This window comes from Ascaphus truei, chromosome 8, assembly GCF_040206685.1.
Source record: "Ascaphus truei isolate aAscTru1 chromosome 8, aAscTru1.hap1, whole genome shotgun sequence".
Lineage (NCBI taxonomy): Eukaryota > Metazoa > Chordata > Amphibia > Anura > Ascaphidae > Ascaphus > Ascaphus truei.
The window spans coordinates 5,443,593-5,468,562 of NC_134490.1; the positions used below are offsets into that span (position 1 = coordinate 5,443,593).

At 48.8% G+C, this 24,970-nt stretch overlaps 1 protein-coding gene across 4 annotated transcripts in view; it reads left to right on the forward strand.

The window, feature by feature from the left end:
• Positions 1-24,970, forward strand: part of LOC142501071 (peptidyl-prolyl cis-trans isomerase F, mitochondrial-like) — a 73,516-nt gene that overhangs the window by 41,705 nt on the left and 6,841 nt on the right. For 3 of the 4 annotated variants that reach the window (XM_075610381.1, XM_075610380.1, XM_075610383.1), the window contains 2 exons: positions 6,684-6,772; positions 13,163-13,259. In XM_075610381.1, coding sequence (XP_075466496.1) covers positions 6,684-6,772; positions 13,163-13,259 — 186 coding nt within the window. Of the gene's footprint in view, positions 1-3,980; positions 4,172-6,683; positions 6,773-13,162; positions 13,260-24,970 lie in introns of those variants that run through there. The other variant, XM_075610382.1, reaches the window with a different exon arrangement.

Genomic DNA, 24,970 nt, shown 5'->3' on the forward strand with positions numbered 1-24,970 from the left:
CAGATATAAAAATTCCTTTTCATTCAAAATTTCTTTTTGTTTCCCCTTTAATAGATGTGCTGCTAGGGCTTCTAGAAACTTTTTTGTAGGGTCTCTTGTGAGTTGCTCATAGGTTGTTGTATCACTTAAAATCCTTGTGGCCTCTTTAATGTAATAACTTTTGTCCATTATGACCACACCTCCCCCCTTGTCGGCTTGCTTTATGATGATCCTATCATCTTCCATTAGTTGTTTGAACGCTGTACGTTCTGCAGGGCTTAAATTGTTCCGAAAAGGCTTATCATCTTTCAATTTACCAAAACTTTTTAAAACTAAATAGTAGAATGTATCTAAATACGGGCCTTTACTAAAACTGGGGTAAAGTGTTGATTTCCTCTTTAGAGAAGTGTGTTTAAAATGAGGACTTATCTCACTTTCATTTCCTACATTAAAAGGTTGATTGGTCAAATCTTTCTCATTAGGTAGCAGGGTACTATTTTTTAACAGAAAAAAATCTTTTCAATGCCAGTTTCCGCAAATACTTATTAGCATCTAAAAATAGCTCGAAGCTATTGGGTCCTATAGTTGGAGCGAAATTGAGCCCCTTTTTTAAAATGGAATATTGTGCTGGGGTTAAAACTACGGTGCTCAGATTAAAAATACTGCTCAGTGGTTCGTTGGTTTCGACCTTTTTACCCCTTCTTCCTCTCTTTCCCCTAGGCTTCTTTTCCTTTGGGGTTTTGGTGTCTTGTGTTCCCAACTATGATTCTCCAGTGCTGTGAACCTGTTCGGATCTTCCCATCTGCTGTGATGGGGGACACTGTCTAAAAAATGGGAGCTCGTGGTCTTACTGCTGTTATTCTTCTGCTGCTCTTTCCTGGGACTGTGGATAAACCTACTTGATTTGCTCCATGGTCTCCCTTCATCTCTCCTATCTAGTTCTTTAGTTTTTTCGTCTCTGCCTAGTTTATCTCTAGATCTATCTCTTCTAGTTGGTGGGCTTCTCAAATCTTCTCTATGTGTTTCAGGTGATTTCCTTGGAGGACTTCTATCTCGTATATAGCTATTTTTACGAGATAATTCTGGTGATTTCTTTCTATATCCCTCTCAGTGGTTAACAAAACCAAAAGGATTTTTTAAATGTATTAATTGTAAGGCTTGCTCGTTTGCTTCAAGGAGCAAATTAGATTTCAAATCCAACATAACTGGTGAGGTCTTCAGAATGAAACAATTTGCTAATTGTAGGACCAATTTCGCTGTATACTTATTGGAGTGCCCTTGTGGCCTCCAATATGTAGGTAAGACAATAAGACCACTTAGGACACGCATCCTAGAACATGTAGGAAATATTAAAAGGAAGTTACTAACACATAGCGTGCCCAAACATTTCTTGCAAGCACACAATGGTAATCCTGCGGGTCTCACATATAGAGCTATCGAATGTGTGGACCCCCATTGGAGAGGAGGGGATAGGGATAAGAGATTAATTCAGCGTGAGAGCTATTGGATCTTCAAATTAAAAACTTTAGAACCTGATGGTCTCAACATCGATATTGATATTGCTGCTTTTTTTATAGGAACATGTTTTTTATGAAATGTTTTTATATAATGTCATTTTCTGGCTATTTCATTTGTTGAATTATGTCCATTATATATAGTTATATATGATATTATGTCACCACGCCCCTTGTCCATACTGCCACCCCCCTTTTTTCCCCCTAGTTTAACTTTTTTTCCGCTAGTTTAACTTTTAACTGTTGCTGGCCTTTAACTGCTCTAGCCTTTTAATGACCATTTTTTCATGCAGTGTGTTCCTTATTACTCTCTTTTGAGTGATCTTGTGTAACGGGTATTCCCCCCCCCAATCGCAGATCTGATGTGGGTGCAAGGAACATACGGTGTTACCATAGGTGTGGTGCATTACCTGTTGGCTCGCAGGAGGGCTGAGCTTCCGCCACGGGGAACCTGGGGCAATTATACTAGGGGTAACCACTTACTCAATTCAGCGCCTCCACCTGCGATGGCTCCCACCAGAGGGGGAGTGGTTCCTCGCAGGACAATACAATAATCACATACACGGGAATATATATATTAACGAGTGACTTTACTAACAAGCAATATAACATATCACGCAATACCTTTATATAACCTGTGTCCCTCTCTAGAGGAGACACCTACGGCGTCGCGCAGGACGCTTCCCCAACACCAGGTGATCCCACCCAGTGTCCCGAGAATCCCACCCAATGTCCCACACTCTTGGAGAGAACGTGGGTGACTGCACAGTCACAGTTACACTAAGGGCCCGGTGGTGCACTTATGACTGTATGGTACCTGCCGAGCACTCCGGTACTCGGGTCAGCAATCTTCACAAAGGGTCAGACGTGTGATGTATCCGTCTGATCCTCCAACCGAACTCCGGCACGTGCGGACCGCCAGGGCGGTCCCACTCTGGAATCGTCTCTGTGGACCCCAACGTGGGTCCAACCGCGTCCACAGGAACAGCAGCAGCCGCTGTGACCCTATCTATCTAAGTGGTACTAACGTGACAGGAACCCTAACCTAATGCCTGTCCCTGTAGTACACCAACCTGTAGTGGCTTGGGGAACTCCTATGGGCCTGCAGGGGTTACGACCTGTCCCTCTCCCCTAACTACCCAAGTCCCTTCAGCCTCACTAAATGCTTGCAGCCAATGTGCTGCGCAACAAGGTGCCTGCCTATCAGACCTCACAGCACTAACAGCCGTGACTCTGACAAGGCAGCACTCTATACTAAGGGCAGCGTCCCTATCTTGGGCCTCCCTAAGCACTTACCCACTAAACTAGTGGGGAGTTGGGGCCTACCTGGGGTGTAGGTACCTATATGGGGCAGGAGCTGCACTCGCTCCCCGCACCCTTCCTTCCCTCACCGCTCCCTGACTCCAACTCTTTGTAACCTTCCTTTCCCAGCTCCCACTAATGTAAGTGGCAGGGTCCCTAACCTGAGGGCTGCCCCTGGCAACACTCACCTTACTGGGGAGCTGAGCTATCTCGGGCCCTGGGGGTGCTGGCCTAGTACAGGGAGTCCCCGACTCCTGTACCCTACCTCCTTCCCTGGGCTGCTCCGGTCTCTGACTGACAAGCGTGCTCTCTGCCCGCGAAATGTATCCAATTCTGTCCAGGGCAGTCCTGCAGCCCTATTGGCTCCTATGAGGCACCTGGTGCCTCCCTCGCTAGGCACTATGGGAATTGTAGTCCCGGGGCACCTATAATAACATTGGGGCCGCGTCAACCCTTCCTGCACATTCCCTACACTCGCGCGACATCTCCCTAGCTCCAGGGACCCTTCCGCGCCTGCGCGATCACTGCGCATGCGTGCGTGGCTATGTAATGGCGGCGGCCTCACAGACCTGCTCCGGGAGCGCCGGGAGCCCAGCGACGCGATCGCGGCCTTGGCAACCGGCCGCACGCGTCCCCGGCAACCCCCGAGCAGGAGCCTGACCGCCCTCACCCCTGCTATACGCCAACGGCGGCACCCGCGATCGGCAGCTAGGTGAGGGGGGTACTGACAGGCTGGGGAGACCTGGCTACACTTGCATTATGTGTTTTATTAAAATTATTATTATGTATGCATAATTATGACGTACGTAAGCTCTGACCTTTGGAGCATGATAGGTTTTAAACTTCCCCTTCAAGTTGGCACTTAAGCCTATGCTGTTGGAATTAACCCTTTAAATGTCTTTGAATCCTGCCAGTTCTTTAAAGGTTTTTAATGCTTTTTATTGCTGCCTGTTCCCCAGAGTTTAGGGGAACACATATCTGTTTTTTCACCCATTAAAATTGTTGTTAGTGTTTATGTTGCCCACGGACATTAGTCCCGCCCCTCTGAAGGATGATAGGTGCAGAATCGAGCAATCCATACCACCATTGGTGGAAATGATGCAGGCAGATGATTGGAAGGATGACGTCACACTTGACTCCCGATTGGCTGTGCCTCTGTTTTATAGCAGCTTGCTTTGCCCGCAGTGTGACGCAGTCACGTGGTGTCGAATACTGGTGGAGAGAATCTAACCCGGAAGTCCTGCGGAGGCTGACAGTGGAGGAAGCGCCGGCGCTGCCTGACTCACCTGCAGCAGTTGCTACGCATACAGGTTATCTCTCCCACAACGGACACAGACTAAGCTCTATTTCCATTGCCTGATTTCTGGGGCTTGATTGTAAGTTCCCACTGCATCCGTGTGCCTCCTGATGTCATTTTACTAAACCCTTTTTTTTTATCATTTTCTACATTTGTGTGGCCATTCTTGATTTCAACTACTGTGTCATGTGTATACCTGATCATATTCCAGCCTCTTACCCCATAGGACTATAGCAGTGGCTATCTGTCTATATTTTGTTTCTAACCACTGTGCATGTCCCCAATCCCAGTTAGTGCAATCCTGTAGGGTAAAAAAATATTCTATCATTTGTGTTATTGTTTTTTCTCCTCATATGTTCATCCTGGTGTCTGCGCTCCCTGACTTCTGGACATTGCCACTTTCACTCATTCGCCTCACTCCCGCCTCTGCCTTTCACCTACTGCCGCCCGCACTCCCGCCGCCTCTGCCTTTCAGCCACCAGCCACCTCACAACCCTGCGCCCCACAGCCGCCGCCCGCACTCAGACACCCGCCGCCTCTCACCCACCCACCACACACCTGCCGCCTCTACGCAGCGACATCACTACCAGCCGCCGCACCCACTCACCACCCACCCGGCGCCTCCCGCCTCACACCCACCCGCCGCACTCACACCCCTACGCACCGACATCACTGACCAGCCGCCGCCCGCACTCACCAGGCACCCGACGCCTCACACCCTCTCGGGACACACACCTCACATTTTTATATAATTTATGTCACCAAAATATACATTGAACTGTCGTGTGTTTACAATAAACCATTTTTAAACAACATCGTATTACATTTTCTTCCATCTTTTCAACATTATTATACAACCTTTCCACCAAATAGTCATCCTATTGTTCCCCTATTTATAAATAATACTACCTACAGTATTACGGATTTACGTCCCGGGCAACGCCGGGTATATCAGATAGTATATCTGTCAGTATGTGTCTCTCTCTTCTCTCTCCTCTCGTGTTAGCCGAGCTTATTAATCAAAAACAAATAGACGATACCGTTCTGTGGCGAACGAAATTCTTTTATTTGTGCGAGCTTTCGAGATACAATGACATCTTCTTCCGGCGGTGTTACAGTGGATATAGCAAGAAAGGGGTTTTCTTAAAAACAGCGCATCCTGGAATGTATCTGACTGAAGCCTATCCCTCCCCCCCTGTGCAGTATGCGATTTATGTCTTGAGGTGTTTAATGGTCCCTGAATGTTGATGATGTAAGAGTGTGTGTGTGTGTGTGTGTGTGTGTGTGTGTGTGTGTGTGTGTGTGTGTGTGTGTGTGTGTAAATATAAATTTATAAAGCACCCACAGTGTATACAGCGCTTTACAAAAAGGTGTGTATGGAGTGGGAGTGTATAACAATGGTATGCGTAGGTGTAGAATTGTAAGAGGCAGTTGCATTACTATAAGTGTGAGTGTAGATACTATGTGGTCCCTATTGGTATATAGGGAATAATTACATTGTGCATTTGAAGGTGTTAGACAGCTGTGTGTGCGTTCATATAGCGCAGTATGTAGACTCCGCCCTAAGACATACTCAATCCCCACAATGAGCGGCCACTTTACATTTTGTTTCAACATTGCCCTTATTCCCTGTAGAGTGAAAGCTCTGAGGAGCGAGGCCTCATCGCCTCCGGTGTCGGTTTGTGCTTTTCTCCTGATTTGGGAGGTCACCCTGTTTATGTAATATACAGGCAGTCCTCGGTTATCCGACACAATGCGTTACTCGAAATGGCGATGGATAGCGAAACATCTTAAAGTGAAACACGGTTTCCCACAGGAACACTGTTTAAATGAAAGGTTCCGTTCCTGAAGACATTTTTAATGCTAAAATACACAAAATATTTTATGCAGGCAATAAGATACGCAGCACACACATAAATTATATAGTTTATATACTGTATTATATATATAATATAAAATATAATAATATATATTATATAGTATAAATATAATAATATATTATATACACATAAACAACTTTGCAAAGCGTCGTAAGAGCGTTGGATAAGCCGTTTTGGAGTTGTAAAAATGAACATGGGTATGCATTGCATAGCGTTGGATAAGCCATTCGTTGTAAAGCGAAGCGTTGTAAAACGAGGACAGCCTGTACATAACTCTGTACCCCCATTGTACTGCGCTGCAGCATATGTTGGCGCTTGATGAGCAATCTGATGATAAACTGTATTAATCAGAAGTGATAAATGGCCCAAAGACGACGAACCAGGTCATTCTAAAAACCAGTTTAGTAGACAGTGTCTTTAAGAGGAAAATGTGTAATCCTCCTGATTTAATCTTAACCGGGTTTGTTATTTAGCCCTGCCCATTAACCCCTGTATTGCTCACAGCCCAGCAAAGTGGATGTATATTTTTATTTATATAGTGCCCACAGTGTCGCAGCACTTTTTAAGAGCGCCAATACGGGGTAGTATAATACAATAAGTGCAGCAAAGATAAACTCCCTGGCCCGGGGAGCTTACAATCTAAGGTTAACATGCACCAGTTCATAGTTCAATTGGCCTTTTTTAACTTTCTGAACGCCCTCTTCTCTGCAGAGAATTTCCGCGCCCTGTGCACCGGCGAGAAGGGTTTCGGTTACAAAGGGTCAACTATTTACCGGATCATCCCTGGCTTCATGTGCGAGGTAAGTCTGATTGTTCTCTCTCCTATCGGTGACTTCCTTGTAAGTCCTCAAGGGTCATCAACAGGTCAGGTTTTCAGGATATCCCAGCTTCAGCCCAGGTAGCTCAGTCAAAGACCGAGCTGCTTATTGAGCCAATTGTGCTGAAGCAGGGATATCCTGAAAACCTGAGCTGTTGTATGGTTTTATCACAGATAGATCTTAGTCTCACTGTTATTACAACAAGCAGCAGCAGCAGCAAAAACTGAACACTTTCCCCTTTTACTGTAAGTGCCACATCACATAGTAGGGTACGTTGCTAGTAACGTGTTTAAATGCTTTCTGAATTGCAGGTAACATTCTGCATACGCTTAGTATTGGATGCACGGTCCCACTGCGTCCCCATCCCCAGCAGAGAACGTGTAGCGCTGGGCGCTTAAATATACGATAGTCATTGGTTTTTATGCAAATATACAGGCGACCGCATTACCCGTGCGAAGTCTTAGGCCTAGGACATAGTGGAATCAGCGTCACTGAGGTGGGCTGAGCTGCGCTGAACAGATGCACAAAGACCCTGCATCTGTAATCAGCGCGGCTATAGTTTCTCCCTCCGCATGCGTGCTAATGCGTGCGGAGGCTGAGAAAATCAGAAGAGACAGGCAAGTTTGAAATTTTGCCGCTTGGGGGAGCGGAGGAGCGGTCACGTGACCACTCCCATCCAATGGGGCTGCAGCTAGCATTTTACCTACTGTGTCGGTGAGATAGCAGAGCCACCAGACCAGACAGAGTAGAGGCCGCACAGAGGACACACACACACACACACACACACACACACACACACACACACACACACACACACACACACACGTTCCCCAGTTACACACAAACACACAGACCACTTCAAAGTGACACACACAGTTACCCAATGACACACACACACACACTGACAGCTACCAAGTGACACACACACACAGTGATACCCGCCTCCCAAGCGCGCTTGCTGTCTCCTCTGCCAGGACAGCAAAAAGCTCCTGGTAGAGCGAGCGGCAGCAAGCAACAGCACCAAATTCTTTACTATGTCCCAGGCCTTATCTCTGTATTGATTTGGCCCAAAATATTTCACAATAGAAGTCTATATTAAAGGAGTATTTCCATTATTATGACATTAGGGATGATTCGTCTTTCATGCAGCTTTGTAGAGAAGAAATGTGAAAATAAAATCCTTTCTGGCTGTATAAACGTATCCTTGTACATCTAGTAACAGGACTGGTCGTGTGCAGACGTGCTGCGGCTTGTGATATCTACTCGACTATGCCTTCGAATATTTCCAATCCGAGTTCTTAAAACTCTGTGATACCCATGCTCCACTACGCAGAATAAGGGTACGGGGGGCCCACCTTCCGTGGGTTACAACCGTACTTATAGCACTCTACCATCTTAGGAATGCCTTGTGGAAAAGCTACAAAGTAACTGGCACTACCAAGGATCTTAATAACTACGGATGCCTGCGGAATATGTGCACAAGGCACACAAGGCACGCAAAAGCACAATATTACTCTGACAATCTTCATCAGAATAAATCAAACCCAGCTAGCTTCTGGAAGGTCATCAACAATATATTCCAGCCTCCTAACCATCAACAACCAAGTATTATCACTATGGGGGATATTACTCTGATAAATCCCACTGACATTGCAAACGCATTCAATGATTACTTTGTGGGGTGTGGTACTAAGTTAATAGTAAAACGCAACCCAAACCACAAACATGAACCTCATTCTAAGAGTACCCCTAGAGCCCCACCCCCTCCCAACACTGCTCACAATTTTCAATTTGTCCCGGTATCTGAAGCGCTCCTCAAATTAAAACTAAGCAGCCAATGTGGACCTGATTTACTGCAATCTAAGTTCCGAAGACTTGGTGCCCCAGTCATTGCCAAACCAATTGCTTCCTTAATCAACAGTATTCTGTCTGCAGGACATATCCCTAAAACCTGGAAAACTGTCAGAGTTGTCCCAATCTTCAAAAGTGGGGACAAAAATACTGTCTCAAACCACAGGCCACTCTCTCTTCTCCCAATACTATCCAAAGTCATGGAAAAATGTGTTCACTCCCAATTGTATTGTATGTCTTTATTTATATAGCGCAAAAAGTGTAGTTAGCACTTCACAAAGAATACTGTACAAGGAATTATAATAATACAATAAGTGCAGCAAAATCAGACAATAGGAAAGGAAATCCCTGCCCCGAAGAGCTTACAATCTAAGAGGATTGATGGGGAATTTACAGAGACAGCAGGTGAGGGAATAAGTGCTGTAGATGGCAGTGCTCGGTCACAATGGGTGGTAGGAGTGACTGACTGTGGGAGAATAGCCAGGAGTGCAGGCTATTAGGATGCTTGATTTGTGGGGCAAGCTTTAAGGTTAGTCAGTATTAAAATGAGAGGGTTAACACACTTTACAGGGGAAGAGATGACAGTGAGGCGTGAGTGAAATCAGGTGTGTATGTCTGGCTTCAGGCTTAGGGCAGATCCCCAGCAGCAGGAAGGAGTAGATAGAGGGTGCGAATAGAGGATTTGTGTGGGTGTTTTTTTATTGGGGGGTAAAGAAGTTGTTGGGAGAGAGGTATAAATAATGGTGCAGTGGGGAGTGGGGAAGTTCGAGAGAACAGAGACGTTCACAAAAGGAGTGAGGAAACAGTAAACAGAAAAAGCAGTAGGGAGAGCATAGTGAGATGCAGGAGGAGAGACTTCCCAGGTACTGAGGGATAGAAAGAGTACAAAGAATCACAGCTTTTGGAAAGTACATTTCTCACAGTGGCAAAGTTGTTGTTGTGCAGAGTCACGATCTCCTCAAATCTTCACCTCCAATTTCAACTCCAAAATTAACTCTGCCAGACACTTTAGATGTGACACTTAAGATGGGACACACAGCCTAGATGGATGGTCTAAAGTACTCTAAAACACAGCCACTTGACTAACAATTAAGGGAGGGGTTTGCCTAATCAACTCTCACAGACATACTGATTCAATTTAAAGTTCTGTAGCAATCGATGGAAGAAATTCAGCTCAGAAACATACCAATTAATACATTTTGAATTTTGTAGTAAATTCAGTTAAACGATTACTATACCAAAACAACTTTCCCTAGCCAATTCCAATCTGGCTTTCAACGCAGACTCCACGGTAACTACCCTCCTAAAAGTTTGCAATGAGATCCAGTGTGGCATGAAACTGGTACAACTCACTGGTGCAATATTCCTAGATTTTGCAAAGGCTTTTGATACTGTTGATCATGTTATCTTGCTAAACAAACTCCAGTGCTCTGGAATAGGGAAGCATGCTTTAAACTGGTTTAATTCCTGCCTATCAGGTAGATCCATGTCTATCTCAGGCTCTAATTCCAACCTCTTGGATATCACCTGTGGTGTCCCACAAGGCTCTGTTCTGGGGCCCCTACTCTTCTCATATCATCAATGATCTTCCTACAGCTTCAATACACACATATGCGGATGACACAATCTTATATGCACACAGCCCTAGCCTCTCCGAAATGGACACGTACTTCAATCTGACTTTGAGACTTGAAAATTGGATTTCCCAAAACTGTTTTTGAAAACTGACAAGACTGTAACAATAGTATTTGGGACCATTGTCACGGTAACTTATGACAAGCTATAATATACACCAAAATACCTAGGTTCAACTGAACATGACTAAGATATAAATAAATATAGTTTATTCCTTGAAAAAGTGAACACACAAGATATACAAATAACAGACAAAATATACACTTACTTATGATTGGAATGATGAAATAATCAGGAATCTTGATTAGCAATTCATGCAGCAATCTCGAAATGACACAAAGACAATGGGTGTAGGCTGAGCCTCGTTTATATACAATTTCAGTCCTATCCCTTAACCTTGGGGCGCCTGGCTGGCTAGCAGATTCCTTTGAAGTAGAATCTCCCTTATCTGCAAGTGTGAATTATGACACTTACAGACCACTCAGGCCCTTTATTCCTCCGCCCAACTGAATACAATCCGAGCGGTCAACCTTTGATCAGAGGGCTTATGCTAGACAATTTGTCTGCCCTCCTGACCTATTACCATAGCAATGGGCTCTGCGTTCTCATATCAGACCCAAAATACCATTCACAGTTTAATATCTTCACATATTAAAATAAGCGGTTCTGTTGGGCCCAGTGGGCTGGTACTAGCCAGTTTTTCCTGCCGCAAGTGACTCCTCATTGTGGCCAAGTTTCAGCCCACTGCGACCCCCAGAACCGGAGATACACAAATGCAAGTTAAAACACTTTTAAAATACAGGATTCTTCCCTTTAAAAATGAATCTCTGCCTTTCACTCTTTCCCCATTGAAATCAACGGGCTCTGCCGCCATAGGCTTCAATGGGGCGCTCCACCGTTGAAGTCAATGGTCTTCGCCACCATAGACATTCAATGGGGGAAGCTCCGCCACTGAAGTCTATGGAAAAAAACACAAATCTTTACATTTGCCCACACTCCGTCTAGTTGTTCGGAGAGGGCTGGAAATGGACATGCATTCAAGCCGGAACCTTGGCTACATGCCACCCAAATCCCAGCCCTCTGGTCCTTCCAGAACCGGAGATATGGACTTACCCTTTTCACAATTTCGGACTTAGCCGTTTTCACGCCACGCGGTTTTCTCCCATTGGAATCAATGGCCGGCGCCGCCATAAACAATGCATGGGCGAGCGCCGCCATTGGATTCAATTGGACCTCCGCTCCGCCATTAAAGTCAACGGCGGGACCCTTGTTCATGAGTATGACCCTTTACGGGGGTCCCTCATTCCCGGACCCGATGGAGGTTGTGTGTGGGGGTTCCTAGGGGCTAGGGGCAAAAAGAATTTTATTTCTGGGTGCCCTAGTACCTAAGATTCCCACACCAGTTGTCGTTGAACTTGAACCAAGTGATAAAGCTCTTTTCAAAGACATTGTATCCGCTTCTGCGGTTTTGCGGTTTGGATGGCTGCCAACCTGTTCCTGGAGGTCGGCGTCGAGGAATCCCCATTGAAGTCAATGGCCCCATTGACTTACAATGGGAAACTGCCGCTCCTCCTCTCGGACGCCACCTGCTGGTCGTCGCTGGAAAACAGGTCCAAAACTGCTACTTCTGCCATTGGAATGCATGGAGCCTCAATGGTGACCTACGGAAGGCTGGAAATTGGAGCCTGAAAAGGCGGGAAAAGGGAACAAAGGGCTATAATCACTGAATTAACATTAACCCCTCCCGCATCAACCCCAGTGTATGTGTTGATGCAAACACTGGGATGGGACAATACATTTTTACAGGGGAATAAACAATTGGATTCTGAAGCAGGGTAAAATACATTACTGGACCACAGTCCAGTTAACTCCTTGCTTCCCAAGTGAGAGCAGGGAGTGGCCAAATGGGGTGTAACCCCTTTAATCCCGGGCCAAACCCCCTCTCCCATGACAACCATGGCTAAATGTTGAAAGCTTCCAATGAATGAACTCAAGGTCTGAACCAAAGCTAATACCACCCTAACTCCTGTTACTAGTTTTAATTACTTGGGCATATGGTTAGACTCCCATTTAACATTTGGGTTGCGCATTGATACCCTGACATCCAAAGCCTCTGCCAAACTAGGTGCACTTTATAGGAACAAAAACCTTCCTAAGTCTGCTGGTCAGAAAGTGCATCGCACAGTAGATGCTAATGCCAATGATAGACTATGGGGACAGAGTATACGGCTCGGAACCCCAAACCCACCTTAGCAAACTTGATACCCTCTACAAGTCAATATGCTGTTTTGTTCTCCAATGCAACTACAAACACACATCAGTGCAAAATACTCAAAGAACTAGATTGCTATCACTTGAGTCTAGGCACAAAGTTCATCTTTCCTGTCTTACATTCAAATATTTTCTGGGCAAGCTACCCGTCTATCTGAACAGGCTCCTCACCCCTACCACATGCAGCTCTTATCATCTGAGATCTGACTCCAAAAATGTGTTCATGGTCCCAAGGCTCAACAAAGTATCCGGCCGCTCCTCCTTCTCTTACTGTGCACCCCAAAACTGGAACAATCTACTGGAGACTCTCACATCCGACACCAGTCTAAGTTCTTTCAAAACTAAAGCTGTCTCACATTTTAATCTGGACAGTAACTGTTACGCCTATAACATATATTATATTTAACTGTTCATGCAATGTCTTGTATATAATGTATAACTCTGCTCACGTAACGTAACCATGTAGTTGTCATTATAACTCTGTGCCCAGGACATACTTGAAAATGAGCGGTAAGTATCAGTGTATTCCTTCCTGGTAAAACATTTTATAAATAAATAAAATAAATAATTGTAACCTTTTAACATCAGGGATCCTTTTTTTTGTTGCATTTTTAGGGTGGCGATATCACAAATAACAACGGCACCGGCGGAAGATCCATATATGGCAACCGCTTTCCAGATGAGAATTTCACACTGAAGCACACGGGGCCAGGTACGCCCGTTTCATTGTCAGGCCGCCCGTACATGGGAGCTGCGGGATTCAAACACGGACTTCCTGTTTGGGAGCAAAATGAACCAATGTTAGCAAAATGACGGCAGGGGGAATTGGGAGGGCTTTCCCAAAAAGGAAAACCACAAAGTATTTTCTTTCATTAAGTTACAGACATAAGTGGGAACAGGTTGCTAGGGAGTCACTGACCCGAAGAGCTGACAATTTAATAAGTGTAATGGAAGACCTACAATATCCTATTCTCTCTGTAGTCTAAGTGCAGATGATATTTGCATGTAGGTTTGATTGGGTGAGCCTGTAGAGTGGGGGCGGCCAACTTCAGTCTTCAGGGGCCACCAACAGGTCAGGTTATAAGGATATCCTTGCTTCAGCACAGGTAGTTGAACCACCTGTGCTGAAGCAGGGATATCCTCAACCTGTAATATAGAGAAAAGTCCCTGCTCAGCTAGTCAAATGTATTACTTGCTGAAGGGGTGCAAACAGGGAATTGTATATCGTACAGAAGAGAAAGATTCCCTCCTTGTTGCATTCAGTCACTAATACATTAAAATATAACCTTTATTCATTTCAGAAAGGAAGCATCTATCATTTAAAACCTATAGAGCACCGCCTGTAACTGAGGGTGCGGAGTGGGTAAAGGGGAAGCAAGCGCAGGAAAGCGCTGTGTAATGCGAGTTCAGAGGAGCGCTGCTTAAGGAGACAAAACAATTTGTATTTGCCGTGCGATGGCCGGGTCACGTGAGCGGTTCGCCCAATGAGGGCAAACCAGCTCTGTGATGTCACGGCCACGCTCCCCTCGCGCGCGCTACAGCCCCTTTTCAAATGGCCAGGAATCGCTCCAGCTTGCTCAGTGCGTGACGTCATGGTGCTCGAGAGCGAGCGTACATTTATCCTGGCTGAGGCCTAACAAAGCGAAGACACGGACTTGTATAGGAACCTGCAGAACTCTTATTAAACATGGTGTATCCCCCACAGCTACTTCTCACGCTCTGTCATGTACACCACACCTGTGAGCACGTGACCTGCACACGGGACAAGGGTTAATACACAGCTCGCAAGCTATCCCACTTTTCACCTCCGCAAATGTCCCTCAAATGGATAATATCCCCTAAATATATGTTCCCTTATACCACCTGTCACAAACAGCACACAAGTGAGCACGTGACTTAGATATGCAACCAGGGTTAATACACACGGCTACTCTAGCCAACTCGCCCTTCTCCTGTGCAAGGTACTTTCAATGAGTTAATATTACCCCTTACTCAATTGCAATCATATCTATACGCTGCCACTACCTAAGAATTAAGTAAATTAATATATCTGCCAGGTTCTCAGGTCCCTGTTTATTATAGTACAACTATGTACTGTGTCCGAAAATGTAAATACTCTCTCCAGTGCGTGCAACAGTTCATTCAGAGCACAAAGTATCACTCATTAAATGTTTTAATATATATAAAAATACAGTGCTTATGTCATGATAATGTCATGAGAGATTGGGTATTTTTAATCCCTTTGGTGCTTGAGGGGTTAATGAGCTACACGTGTGTACAAAATACCAAATGCTGGGTTTGAAACTGGTCAGGACTGTTTTCTGTCTGCTCTGAATTTCAAAGGAACTTACTTGGGGCGGAGGTCCATCCTGGATAGCCCACTCAAGGTGTCAATTGTTTTAATCAAAGAAGAGCAGCTTCAAAGTATTCTGTAGAAAGGGGTGGGGTGATGAAGGTGCCTTAAAGTATTGTATCTAAGTCTGGGGGAGTTTGTTACAAGTCAGATCTGACTAGGGGCATGCTTGGATAGCATGTCAGACCTCATCCTCTGAACCAGTGCCTCTCTGGGGAAAATCCATAGCATGTGGTAAGGTACTGTATAGGATTTTCTGTCTTACCCCTTTTGTATTAAGAAGCTGTTCTGCCTTATATTGTAATTGTATGTTATTGTTTAATACCTTTTCTGTAATTCAAGCACTGTATTGTTATATATATTAAACCATTTAATAAGTAATGCTTTGGGCTCTGAATGAACTTTGTGCACGCTGGAGAGAATAACTTGCTAAATTCAGGCACATGTTACTACAGCTGATTTTGTGTTAAAGTGCATAGTTTTTTCTATAATAAACAGGGACCTGAGGCCCTAGCTGATATTTTAGTCTAAGATCTTTTATCATATCTGCATAACCTCAGGTGGTGGCAGTGGATGGTTATGATGTGCAATTGGGTAGGGGTTAATACTAACTCGCTTGTTCCTTGCAGAGGAGAAAGGGGGGTTGCTAGAGAAGCCTTTGTGTATTAACCCTGGTTGCATATCTAAAGTCACGTCCTCACTTGTGTGCTGTTCGTGGCGGTGGTATATTGGGACGGCTTGAGGAGAGATACAACTCATTTGAGGGACCCCTGAGTGGGTGAAGAGTGGGGCAGCTTGCGGGTTGTGTATTGATCCTTGATCCTGTAAGAGGGGATACTGTCCATTTGACGGACCTTTGCGGAGGTGAAGAGTGGGTGCGCTTGCGAGCGTCGGTATTAACCCTTGTCCCGTATACAGGTCGTGTGCTAGCAGGGGGTCGTACGTGACAGCTTACATTGCAGAAAAAGAATTACAAGAACATACAATTACACTAAATGCAGGACTGTTTCTTAAAATAACCGGATAAAACAGAAAACCCTATACACTACGTTACCATATGTCAGGGTTTTCTCCCAGAGAGGTCACTGGTGCAGAAATGAAACTTTACGTGTTTGGTCCAAAACACACCTCTGTTGAAATCTGATTTTCATAATACCTTGCTATGTTTTATGTACTATTTTTCCCCATTGAAACAACATAAGACCAACCCTGTCGTAAATCAGCTGTGAGATTGACGGTGTTAGGACAGAGTATAAAACTTCTACCAAACGAAGTTTACGCTTGTTGCCTTCATGTATAAACACACTCATGACTTCCCTTCTCTAGTACCTAGACCAGGGGTGGGGAACATCCGGCCCGCGAGCCGTGTAAGGCCCGCGAGATCATCTGGTCCGGCCCCCTGGAAGCATTGAAACAAAAAAAAAAACATTTTTTTTAAAAACTCCCCCTCTCCTGATTGGCTGCCCGTGCTGTCACTCTGCCAAGATTTTTTTTTTTTGGCCGCCTCTTCCTACAGCACTGCCCCCTCCCTTCTCTCCAGTAATGCCGGGCTAGGCTCCGCCCCTCTGTCCCTCCCTTTGGGCTCCGCGGGCCTGCCAGTCTCAGCTGCACTGGCCATGCTGCTCCAGCAGCCCATCCACGGGCCCCAGGTAACCCACATACCCCCTCCCAGACACCTTACCCACCCCAAGGGGGGAGAGGCCTTATTATTGTGTGTGTTTGCAGAGGAGGGCGTATTGTGTGTGTGTGACTGTGTGTGACTGTGTGTGTATCTGTCACTGTGTGTGTGTGTTTACAGAGGTGGGCTTATTGTGTGTGTGTGTGTGTGTGTATCTGTCACTGTGTGTGTGTGTCAATGTCACTGTGTGTGTGTGTCAATTTCACTGTGTGTGTGTGTCAATGTCACTGTGTGTGTGTGTGTGTCTCAATGTCACTGTGTGTGTGTGTGTGTGTGTGTGTGTGACTGTCACTGTCACTGTGTGTCTCTGTGTGTGTGTCACTGTCACTGTGTGTGTCACTGTCACTGTGTGTGTCACTGTCTCTCTCACTGTGTGTGTATGTCACACTCACTGTGTGGTGTGTGTGTGTGTGTGTGTCTATCACTCTCACTGTGTGTGTGTGTGTGTGTGTCACTCTCACTGTGTGTGTGTCACTCTCACTGTGTGTGTCTCACTCACACACACACATAGTGAGTGACACACACACAGTGAGTGACAGACACACACACATAGTGAGTGACACACACACACACATAGTGTGTCACTCACTATGTGTGTGTGTCTGTCACTCACTGTGTGTGTGTGTCACTCTCACTGTGTGTGTATCACTGTCACTGTATGTGTGTGTGTGTGTGTGTGTGTGTGTGTGTGTGTCACTCTCACTGTGTGTGTGTGTGTGTGTCACTCACTGTGTGTGTGTCACTCTCACTGTGTGTGTGTCACTCTCACTGTGTGTGTGTGTCACTCTCACTGTGTGTGTTTGTCACTCTCACTGTGTGTTTGTCACTCTCACTGTGTGTGTCACTCTCACTGTATGTGTGTGTGTGTGTGTGTCACTCTCACTTTGTGTGTGTGTGTCACTCTCACTTTGTGTGTGTGTGTTTGTGTCACTGTCTGTGTCATGGTCACTGTGTTTGTGTGTCACTGTCTGTGTGTGGCAGCAGCCACCTGAGGTGATGAAGGACCTGAGTATCACCAGGGCGGCGCGGGTAAGCAGCGCTCCGGGGGGGAGAGGGTATGAGAGGAGTGGGGGATGGGGGGGGATGGGGGGGGAAGGGGGTATAAGAGGCTTGGGGGATAGAAGAACGAGTCTGCGGTGGGAGAGACACCTCACTACCGCCTCTCCTCCTCCTCCCCACACCGGGCAGCAGTTGTGGAGGGTACCTGCTCCGATCTCCCAATGCTCCGCCCCTTCCCCCCCCCGTGCACTTACACGGCCCTCCTCCCCACACCGGGTAGCAGTTGCGGAGGGCACCTGCTCCGATCCCAACTGCTCAGACTCCCCCCCCCCCTTGCGCACTTACACGATCCTTCTTCTCCCCACACCGAGAAGCAGTTGCGGAGGGCACCTGCTCCGATCCCCCCCACCCCCAATCAGATTTCCCTCCCCCTGTGTGTGTCAGAGAGAGTGTGTGTGTGTGCGTCTGAGCGAGTGTGTCTGAGCGAGTGTGTGTGTGTGTGTCTGAGCGAGTGTGTGTGTGTGTCTGAGCGAGTGTGTGTGTGTGTGTGCCTGAGCGAGTGTGTGTGAGGGAGAGTGTGTGTCTGAGGGAGAGTGTGTGCCTGAGGGAGAGTGTGTGCCTGAGGGAGAGTGTGTGCCTGAGGGAGAGTGTGTGCCTGAGGGAGAGTGGGAGAGTGTGTGCCTGAGGGAGAGTGGGAGAGTGTGTGCCTGAGGGAGAGTGGGAGAGTGTGTGCCTGAGGGAGAGTGGGAGAGTGTGTGCCTGAGGGAGAGTGGGAGAGTGTGTGCCAGTGGGAGAGTGTGTGCCTGAGGGAGAGTGGGAGAGTGTGTGCCTGAGGGAGAGTGGGAGAGTGTGTGCCTGAGGGAGAGTGGGAGAGTGTGTGCCTGAGGGAGAGTGGGAGAGTGTGTGCCTGAGGGAGAGTGGGAGAGTGTGTGCCTGAGGGAGAGTGGGAGAGTGTGTGCCTGAGGGAGAGTGTGTGCCTGAGAGAGAGAGGGAGAGTGTGTGTCTGAGAGAGAGAGGGAGAGTGTGTGTCTGAGAGAGAGAGTGTGTGTCTGAAAGGGAGAGTGTGTGTCTGAGAGGGAGAGTGTGTGTCTGAGAGGGAGAGTGTGTGTCTGAGAGGGAGAGTGTGTGTCTGAGAGGGAGAGTGTGTGTCTGAGAGGGAGAGTGTGTGTCTGAGAGGGAGAGTGTGTGTCGGAGAGGGAGAGTGTGTGTCGGAGAGGGAGAGTGTGTGTCGGAGAGGGAGAGGGAGAGTGTGTGTCGGAGAGGGAGAGTGTGTGTCTGAGAGAGAGAGGGAGAGTGTGTGTGAGCGAGTGTGTCTGAGCGAGTGTGTGTGTGTGTCTGAGCGAGTGTGTGTGTGTGTCTGAGCGAGTGTGTGTGTGTGTGTGTGCCTGAGCGAGTGTGTGTGTGAGGGAAAGTGTGTGTCTGAGGGAGAGTGTGTGTCTGAGGGAGAGTGTGTGTCTGAGGGAGAGTGTGTGTCTGAGGGAGAGTGTGTGTCTGAGGGAGAGTGTGTGTCTGAGGGAGAGTGTGTGTCTGAGGGAGAGTGTGTGCCTGAGGGAGAGTGTGTGCCTGAGGGAGAGTGTGTGCCTGAGGGAGAGTGTGTGCCTGAGGGAGAGTGTGTGCCTGAGGGAGAGTGTGTGCCTGAGGGAGAGTGTGTGCCTGAGGGAGAGTGTGTGCCTGAGGGAGAGTGTGTGCCTGAGGGAGAGTGTGTGCCTGAGGGAGAGTGTGTGCCTGAGGGAGAGTGTGTGCCTGAGGGAGAGAGTGTGTGCCTGAGGGAGAGTGTGTGCCTGAGGGAGAGTGGGAGAGTGTGTGCCTGAGGGAGAGTGGGAGAGTGTGCCTGAGGGAGAGTGGGAGAGTGTGTGCCTGAGGGAGAGTGGGAGAGTGTGTGCCTGAGGGAGAGTGGGAGAGTGTGTGCCTGAGGGAGAGTGGGAGAGTGTGTGCCTGAGGGAGAGTGGGAGAGTGTGTGCCTGAGGGAGAGTGGGAGAGTGTGTGCCTGAGGGAGAGTGGGAGAGTGTGTGCCTGAGGGAGAGTGGGAGAGTGTGTGCCTGAGGGAGAGTGGGAGAGTGTGTGCCTGAGGGAGAGTGGGAGAGTGTGTGCCTGAGGGAGAGTGGGAGAGTGTGTGCCTGAGGGAGAGTGGGAGAGTGTGTGCCTGAGGGAGAGTGGGAGAGTGTGTGCCTGAGGGAGAGTGGGAGAGTGTGTGCCTGAGGGAGAGTGGGAGAGTGTGTGCCTGAGGGAGAGTGGGAGAGTGTGTGCCTGAGGGAGAGAGGGAGAGTGTGTGCCTGAGAGAGAGAGGGAGAGTGTGTGTCTGAGAGAGAGAGGGAGAGTGTGTGTCTGAGAGAGAGAGTGTGTGTCTGAGAGGGAGAGTGTGTGTCTGAGAGGGAGAGTGTGTGTCTGAGAGGGAGAGTGTGTGTCTGAGAGGGAGAGTGTGTGTCTGAGAGGGAGAGTGTGTGTCTGAGAGGGAGAGTGTGTGTCTGAAAGGGAGAGTGTGTGTCTGAGAGGGAGAGTGTGTGTCTGAGAGGGAGAGTGTGTGTCTGAGAGGGAGAGTGTGAGAGGGAGAGTGTGTGTCTGGGAGGGAGAGTGTGTGTCTGAGAGGGAGAGTGTGTGTCTGAGAGGGAGAGTGTGTGTCTGAGAGGGAGAGTGTGTGTCTGAGAGGGAGAGTGTGTGACTGAGAGGGAGAGTGTGTGTCTGAGAGGGAGAGTGTGTGTCTGAGAGGGAGAGTGTGTGTCTGAGAGGGAGAGTGTGTGTCTGAGAGGGAGAGTGTGTGTCTGAGAGGGAGAGTGTGTGTCTGAGAGGGAGAGTGTGTGTCTGAGAGGGAGAGTGTGTGTCTGAGAGGGAGAGTGTGTGTCTGAGAGGGAGAGTGTGTGTCTGAGAGGGAGAGTGTGTGTCTGAGAGGGAGAGTGTGTGTCTGAGAGGGAGAGTGTGTGTCTGAGAGGGAGAGTGTGTGTCTGAGAGGGAGAGTGTGTGTCTGAGAGGGAGAGTGTGTGTCTGAGAGGGAGAGTGTGTGTCTGAGAGGGAGAGTGTGTGTCTGAGAGGGAGAGTGTGTGTCGGAGAGGGAGAGGGAGAGTGTGTGTCGGAGAGGGAGTGTGTGTCGGAGAGGGAGAGTGTGTGTCGGAGAGGGAGAGTGTGTGTCGGAGAGGGAGAGTGTGTGTCGGAGAGGGAGAGTGTGTGTCGGAGAGGGAGAGTGTGTGTCGGAGAGGGAGAGTGTGTGTCGGAGAGGGAGAGTGTGTGTCTGAGAGGGAGAGGGAGAGTGTGTGTCTGAGAGAGAGAGGGAGAGTGTGTGTCTGAGAGAGAGAGGGAGAGTGTGTGTCTGAGAGAGAGAGGGAGAGTGTGTGTCTGAGAGAGAGAGGGAGAGTGTGTGTCTGAGAGAGAGAGGGAGAGTGTGTGTCTGAGAGAGAGAGGGAGAGTGTGTGTCTGAGAGAGAGAGGGAGAGTGTGTGTCTGAGAGAGAGAGGGAGAGTGTGTGTCTGAGAGAGAGAGGGAGAGTGTGTGTCTGAGAGAGAGAGGGAGAGTGTGTGTCTGAGAGAGAGAGGGAGAGTGTGTGTCTGAGAGAGAGAGGGAGAGTGTGTGTCTGAGAGAGAGAGGGAGAGTGTGTGTCTGAGAGAGAGAGGGAGAGTGTGTGTCTGAGAGAGAGAGGGTGAGTGTGTGTCAGAGAGAGAGAGGGTCTGACAGAGTGGGTCTGACAGTCTGAGAGATAGTGGGTCTGACAGTCTGAGAGATAGTGGGTCTGAAGGTGAGAGAGTGGGTCTGAGAGTCTGTGAGTGGGTCTGAGAGTCTGAGAGAGAGTGGGTCTGAGGGAGAGTGGATCTGAGGGTCTGAGAGAGAGTGGGTCTGAGGGTCTGAGAGAGAGTGGGTCTGAGAGAGAGTAGGTCTGAGAGAGAGTGGGTCTGAGGGTCTGAGAGAGAGTAGGTCTGAGAGAGAGAGTAGGTCTGAGGGTCTGAGAGAGAGAGTGGGTCTGAGGGTGTGAGAGAGAGAGAGTGGGTCTGAGTGAGAGTGGGTCTGAGGGAGAGTGGATCTGAGGGTCTGAGAGAGAGTGGGTCTGAGGGTCTGAGAGAGAGAGTGGGTCTGAGGGTCTGAGAGAGAGAGTGGGTCTGAGGGTCTGAGAGAGAGTAGGTCTGAGGGTCTGAGAGAGAGAGTGGGTCTGAGAGAGAAAGTGGGTCTGAGGGTCTGAGAGAGAGAGTGGGTCTGAGGGTCTCTGAGGGTCTGAGAGAGAGAGAGTGGGTCTGAGAGAGAGAGAGTGGGTCTGAGAGAGAGAGAGTGGGTCTGAGATAGAGAGAGAGTGGGTCTGAGAGAGAGAGTGGGTCTGAGGGTCTGACAGAGAGAGTGGGTCTGAGAGTCTGATTTCCCTAGCCCCTGCCCGATTTCTGTGTGTGTGTGTGCGTGTGCATTTGCGTGTGCACAGACACCAACCCACAGTCAGTCATAGTCACCCACCACCCAAGAGTCAGTCAGTCACCCAAAGAGAAGCAGTTCCAGACATCACATTAGTGGTGAGTTCATTAAATGTTTCACCAAATACAGCAGGCTAATTTTTAAGTTGATAATTTTGGATGGCCCTCGAATGATTTTATAAATATCAAAATGGCCCTTGGCAGAAAAAAGGTTCCCCACCCCTGACCTAGACACATGAGTCACATCAGTAGATTCAGGCGGTCATAATGGACGCAACGAGACCAAGTATGACCATCTTGCCCCTAAAATGGATATTAGTTCCTTATTACCTGCTAAACCTCACATATCTGGCCTCATTGCATGTGTCTCCGTGCCACAATTACACACATGTAACTCTTAGTACTGCTGCGGCACAGTTTATTCGAGCATTTGCCCGTTCTGTGCCGCAGCAGTAGCCTGGCGCGCGCCCGAGTGTGACGGGCGCGCGCCGAAGCAGCGGAAGAGCGCCCTCCGATCGGGGCGCTCTCCCTACCGCTGCCGGGTCCGCCGGGTCCCCCGGAACCCCCTGCCGCTGTCCCGCGATCGCGGGACACCAGGGCTCCCTCGGGGAGCCCCTGGACACGCGTGCAGGGGGCGCACGCTCCCGATGACGCGTGACCGCGCGTCTATGACGCGCGGCACGCCGAGGGGCGGCCACTAGCAAGCCGGGAGATTTCCCGGCTTGCGGTACCGACCAACTTCAATAAAGTGTGTCGGTAGTGTATGTACAGTAGATGACATCTCATTTTTAACAAACTCCTCCAGGGAAGGCATACGCTGTGTGCAGTGGTGGGATTCAGCCAGTTCGCACCGGTTCGTGGAATTTTTCAAGTTTGCAGAACCGGTGCATTAACCGGTAGTAGAATCACATGTTTCAGAGCAGAGCAGGACTGCAGGGGAGGTGCGCCATCTAGCTTTCTGACCCGAAACTTCCGGTGCCTGCAGCTAGAGCTCCTCACATCCTGCTCTGAGTGTGTGCCTGAGGGAGAGTGGGAGAGTGTGTGCCTGAGGGAGAGTGGGAGAGTGTGTGCCTGAGGGAGAGTGGGAGAGTGTGTGCCTGAGGGAGAGTGGGAGAGTGTGTGCCTGAGGGAGAGTGGGAGAGTGTGTGCCTGAGGGAGAGTGGGAGAGTGTGTGCCTGAGGGAGAGAGGGAGAGTGTGTGCCTGAGAGAGAGAGGGAGAGTGTGTGTCTGAGAGAGAGAGGGAGAGTGTGTGTCTGAGAGAGAGAGGGAGAGTGTGTGTCTGAGAGAGAGAGGGAGAGTGTGTGTCTGAGAGAGAGAGGGAGAGTGTGTGTCAGAGAGAGAGTGTGTGTCAGAGAGAGAGTGTGTGTCTGAGAGGGAGAGTGTGTGTCTGAGAGGGAGAGTGTGTGTCTGAGAGGGAGAGTGTGTGTCTGAGAGAGAGAGTGTGTGTCTGAGAGGGAGAGTGTGTGTCTGAGAGGGAGAGTGTGTGTCTGAGAGGGAGAGTGTGTGTCTGAGAGGGAGAGTGTGTGTCTGAGAGGGAGAGTGTGTGTCTGAGAGGGAGAGTGTGTGTCTGAGAGGGAGAGTGTGTGTCTGAGAGGGAGAGTGTGTGTCTGAGAGGGAGAGTGTGTGTCTGAGAGGGAGAGTGTGTGTCTGAGAGGGAGAGTGTGTGTCTGAGAGGGAGAGTGTGTGTCTGAGAGGGAGAGTGTGTGTCTGAGAGGGAGAGTGTGTGTCTGAGAGGGAGAGTGTGTGACTGAGAGGGAGAGTGTGTGTCTGAGAGGGAGAGTGTGTGTCTGAGAGGGAGAGTGTGTGTCTGAGAGGGAGAGTGTGTGTCTGAGAGGGAGAGTGTGTGTCTGAGAGGGAGAGTGTGTGTCTGAGAGGGAGAGTGTGTGTCTGAGAGGGAGAGTGTGTGTCTGAGAGGGAGAGTGTGTGTCTGAGAGGGAGAGTGTGTGTCTGAGAGGGAGAGTGTGTGTCTGAGAGGGAGAGTGTGTGTCTGAGAGGGAGAGTGTGTGTCTGAGAGGGAGAGTGTGTGTCTGAGAGGGAGAGTGTGTGTCTGAGAGGGAGAGTGTGTGTCTGAGAGGGAGAGTGTGTGTCTGAGAGGGAGAGTGTGTGTCTGAGAGGGAGAGTGTGTGTCTGAGAGGGAGAGTGTGTGTCTGAGAGGGAGAGTGTGTGTCTGAGAGGGAGAGTGTGTGTCTGAGAGGGAGAGTGTGTGTCTGAGAGGGAGAGTGTGTGTCTGAGAGGGAGAGTGTGTGTCTGAGAGGGAGAGTGTGTGTCTGAGAGGGAGAGTGTGTGTCTGAGAGGGAGAGTGTGTGTCTGAGAGGGAGAGTGTGTGTCTGAGAGGGAGAGTGTGTGTCTGAGAGGGAGAGTGTGTGTCTGAGAGGGAGAGTGTGTGTCTGAGAGGGAGAGTGTGTGTCTGAGAGGGAGAGTGTGTGTCTGAGAGGGAGAGTGTGTGTCTGAGAGGGAGAGTGTGTGTCTGAGAGGGAGAGTGTGTGTCTGAGAGGGAGAGTGTGTGTCTGAGAGGGAGAGTGTGTGTCTGAGAGGGAGAGTGTGTGTCTGAGAGGGAGAGTGTGTGTCTGAGAGGGAGAGTGTGTGTCTGAGAGGGAGAGTGTGTGTCTGAGAGGGAGAGTGTGTGTCTGAGAGGGAGAGTGTGTGTCTGAGAGGGAGAGTGTGTGTCTGAGAGGGAGAGTGTGTGTCTGAGAGGGAGAGTGTGTGTCTGAGAGGGAGAGTGTGTGTCTGAGAGGGAGAGTGTGTGTCTGAGAGGGAGAGTGTGTGTCTGAGAGGGAGAGTGTGTGTCTGAGAGGGAGAGTGTGTGTCTGAGAGGGAGAGTGTGTGTCTGAGAGGGAGAGTGTGTGTCTGAGAGGGAGAGTGTGTGTCTGAGAGGGAGAGTGTGTGTCTGAGAGGGAGAGTGTGTGTCTGAGAGGGAGAGTGTGTGTCTGAGAGGGAGAGTGTGTGTCTGAGAGGGAGAGTGTGTGTCTGAGAGGGAGAGTGTGTGTCTGAGAGGGAGAGTGTGTGTCTGAG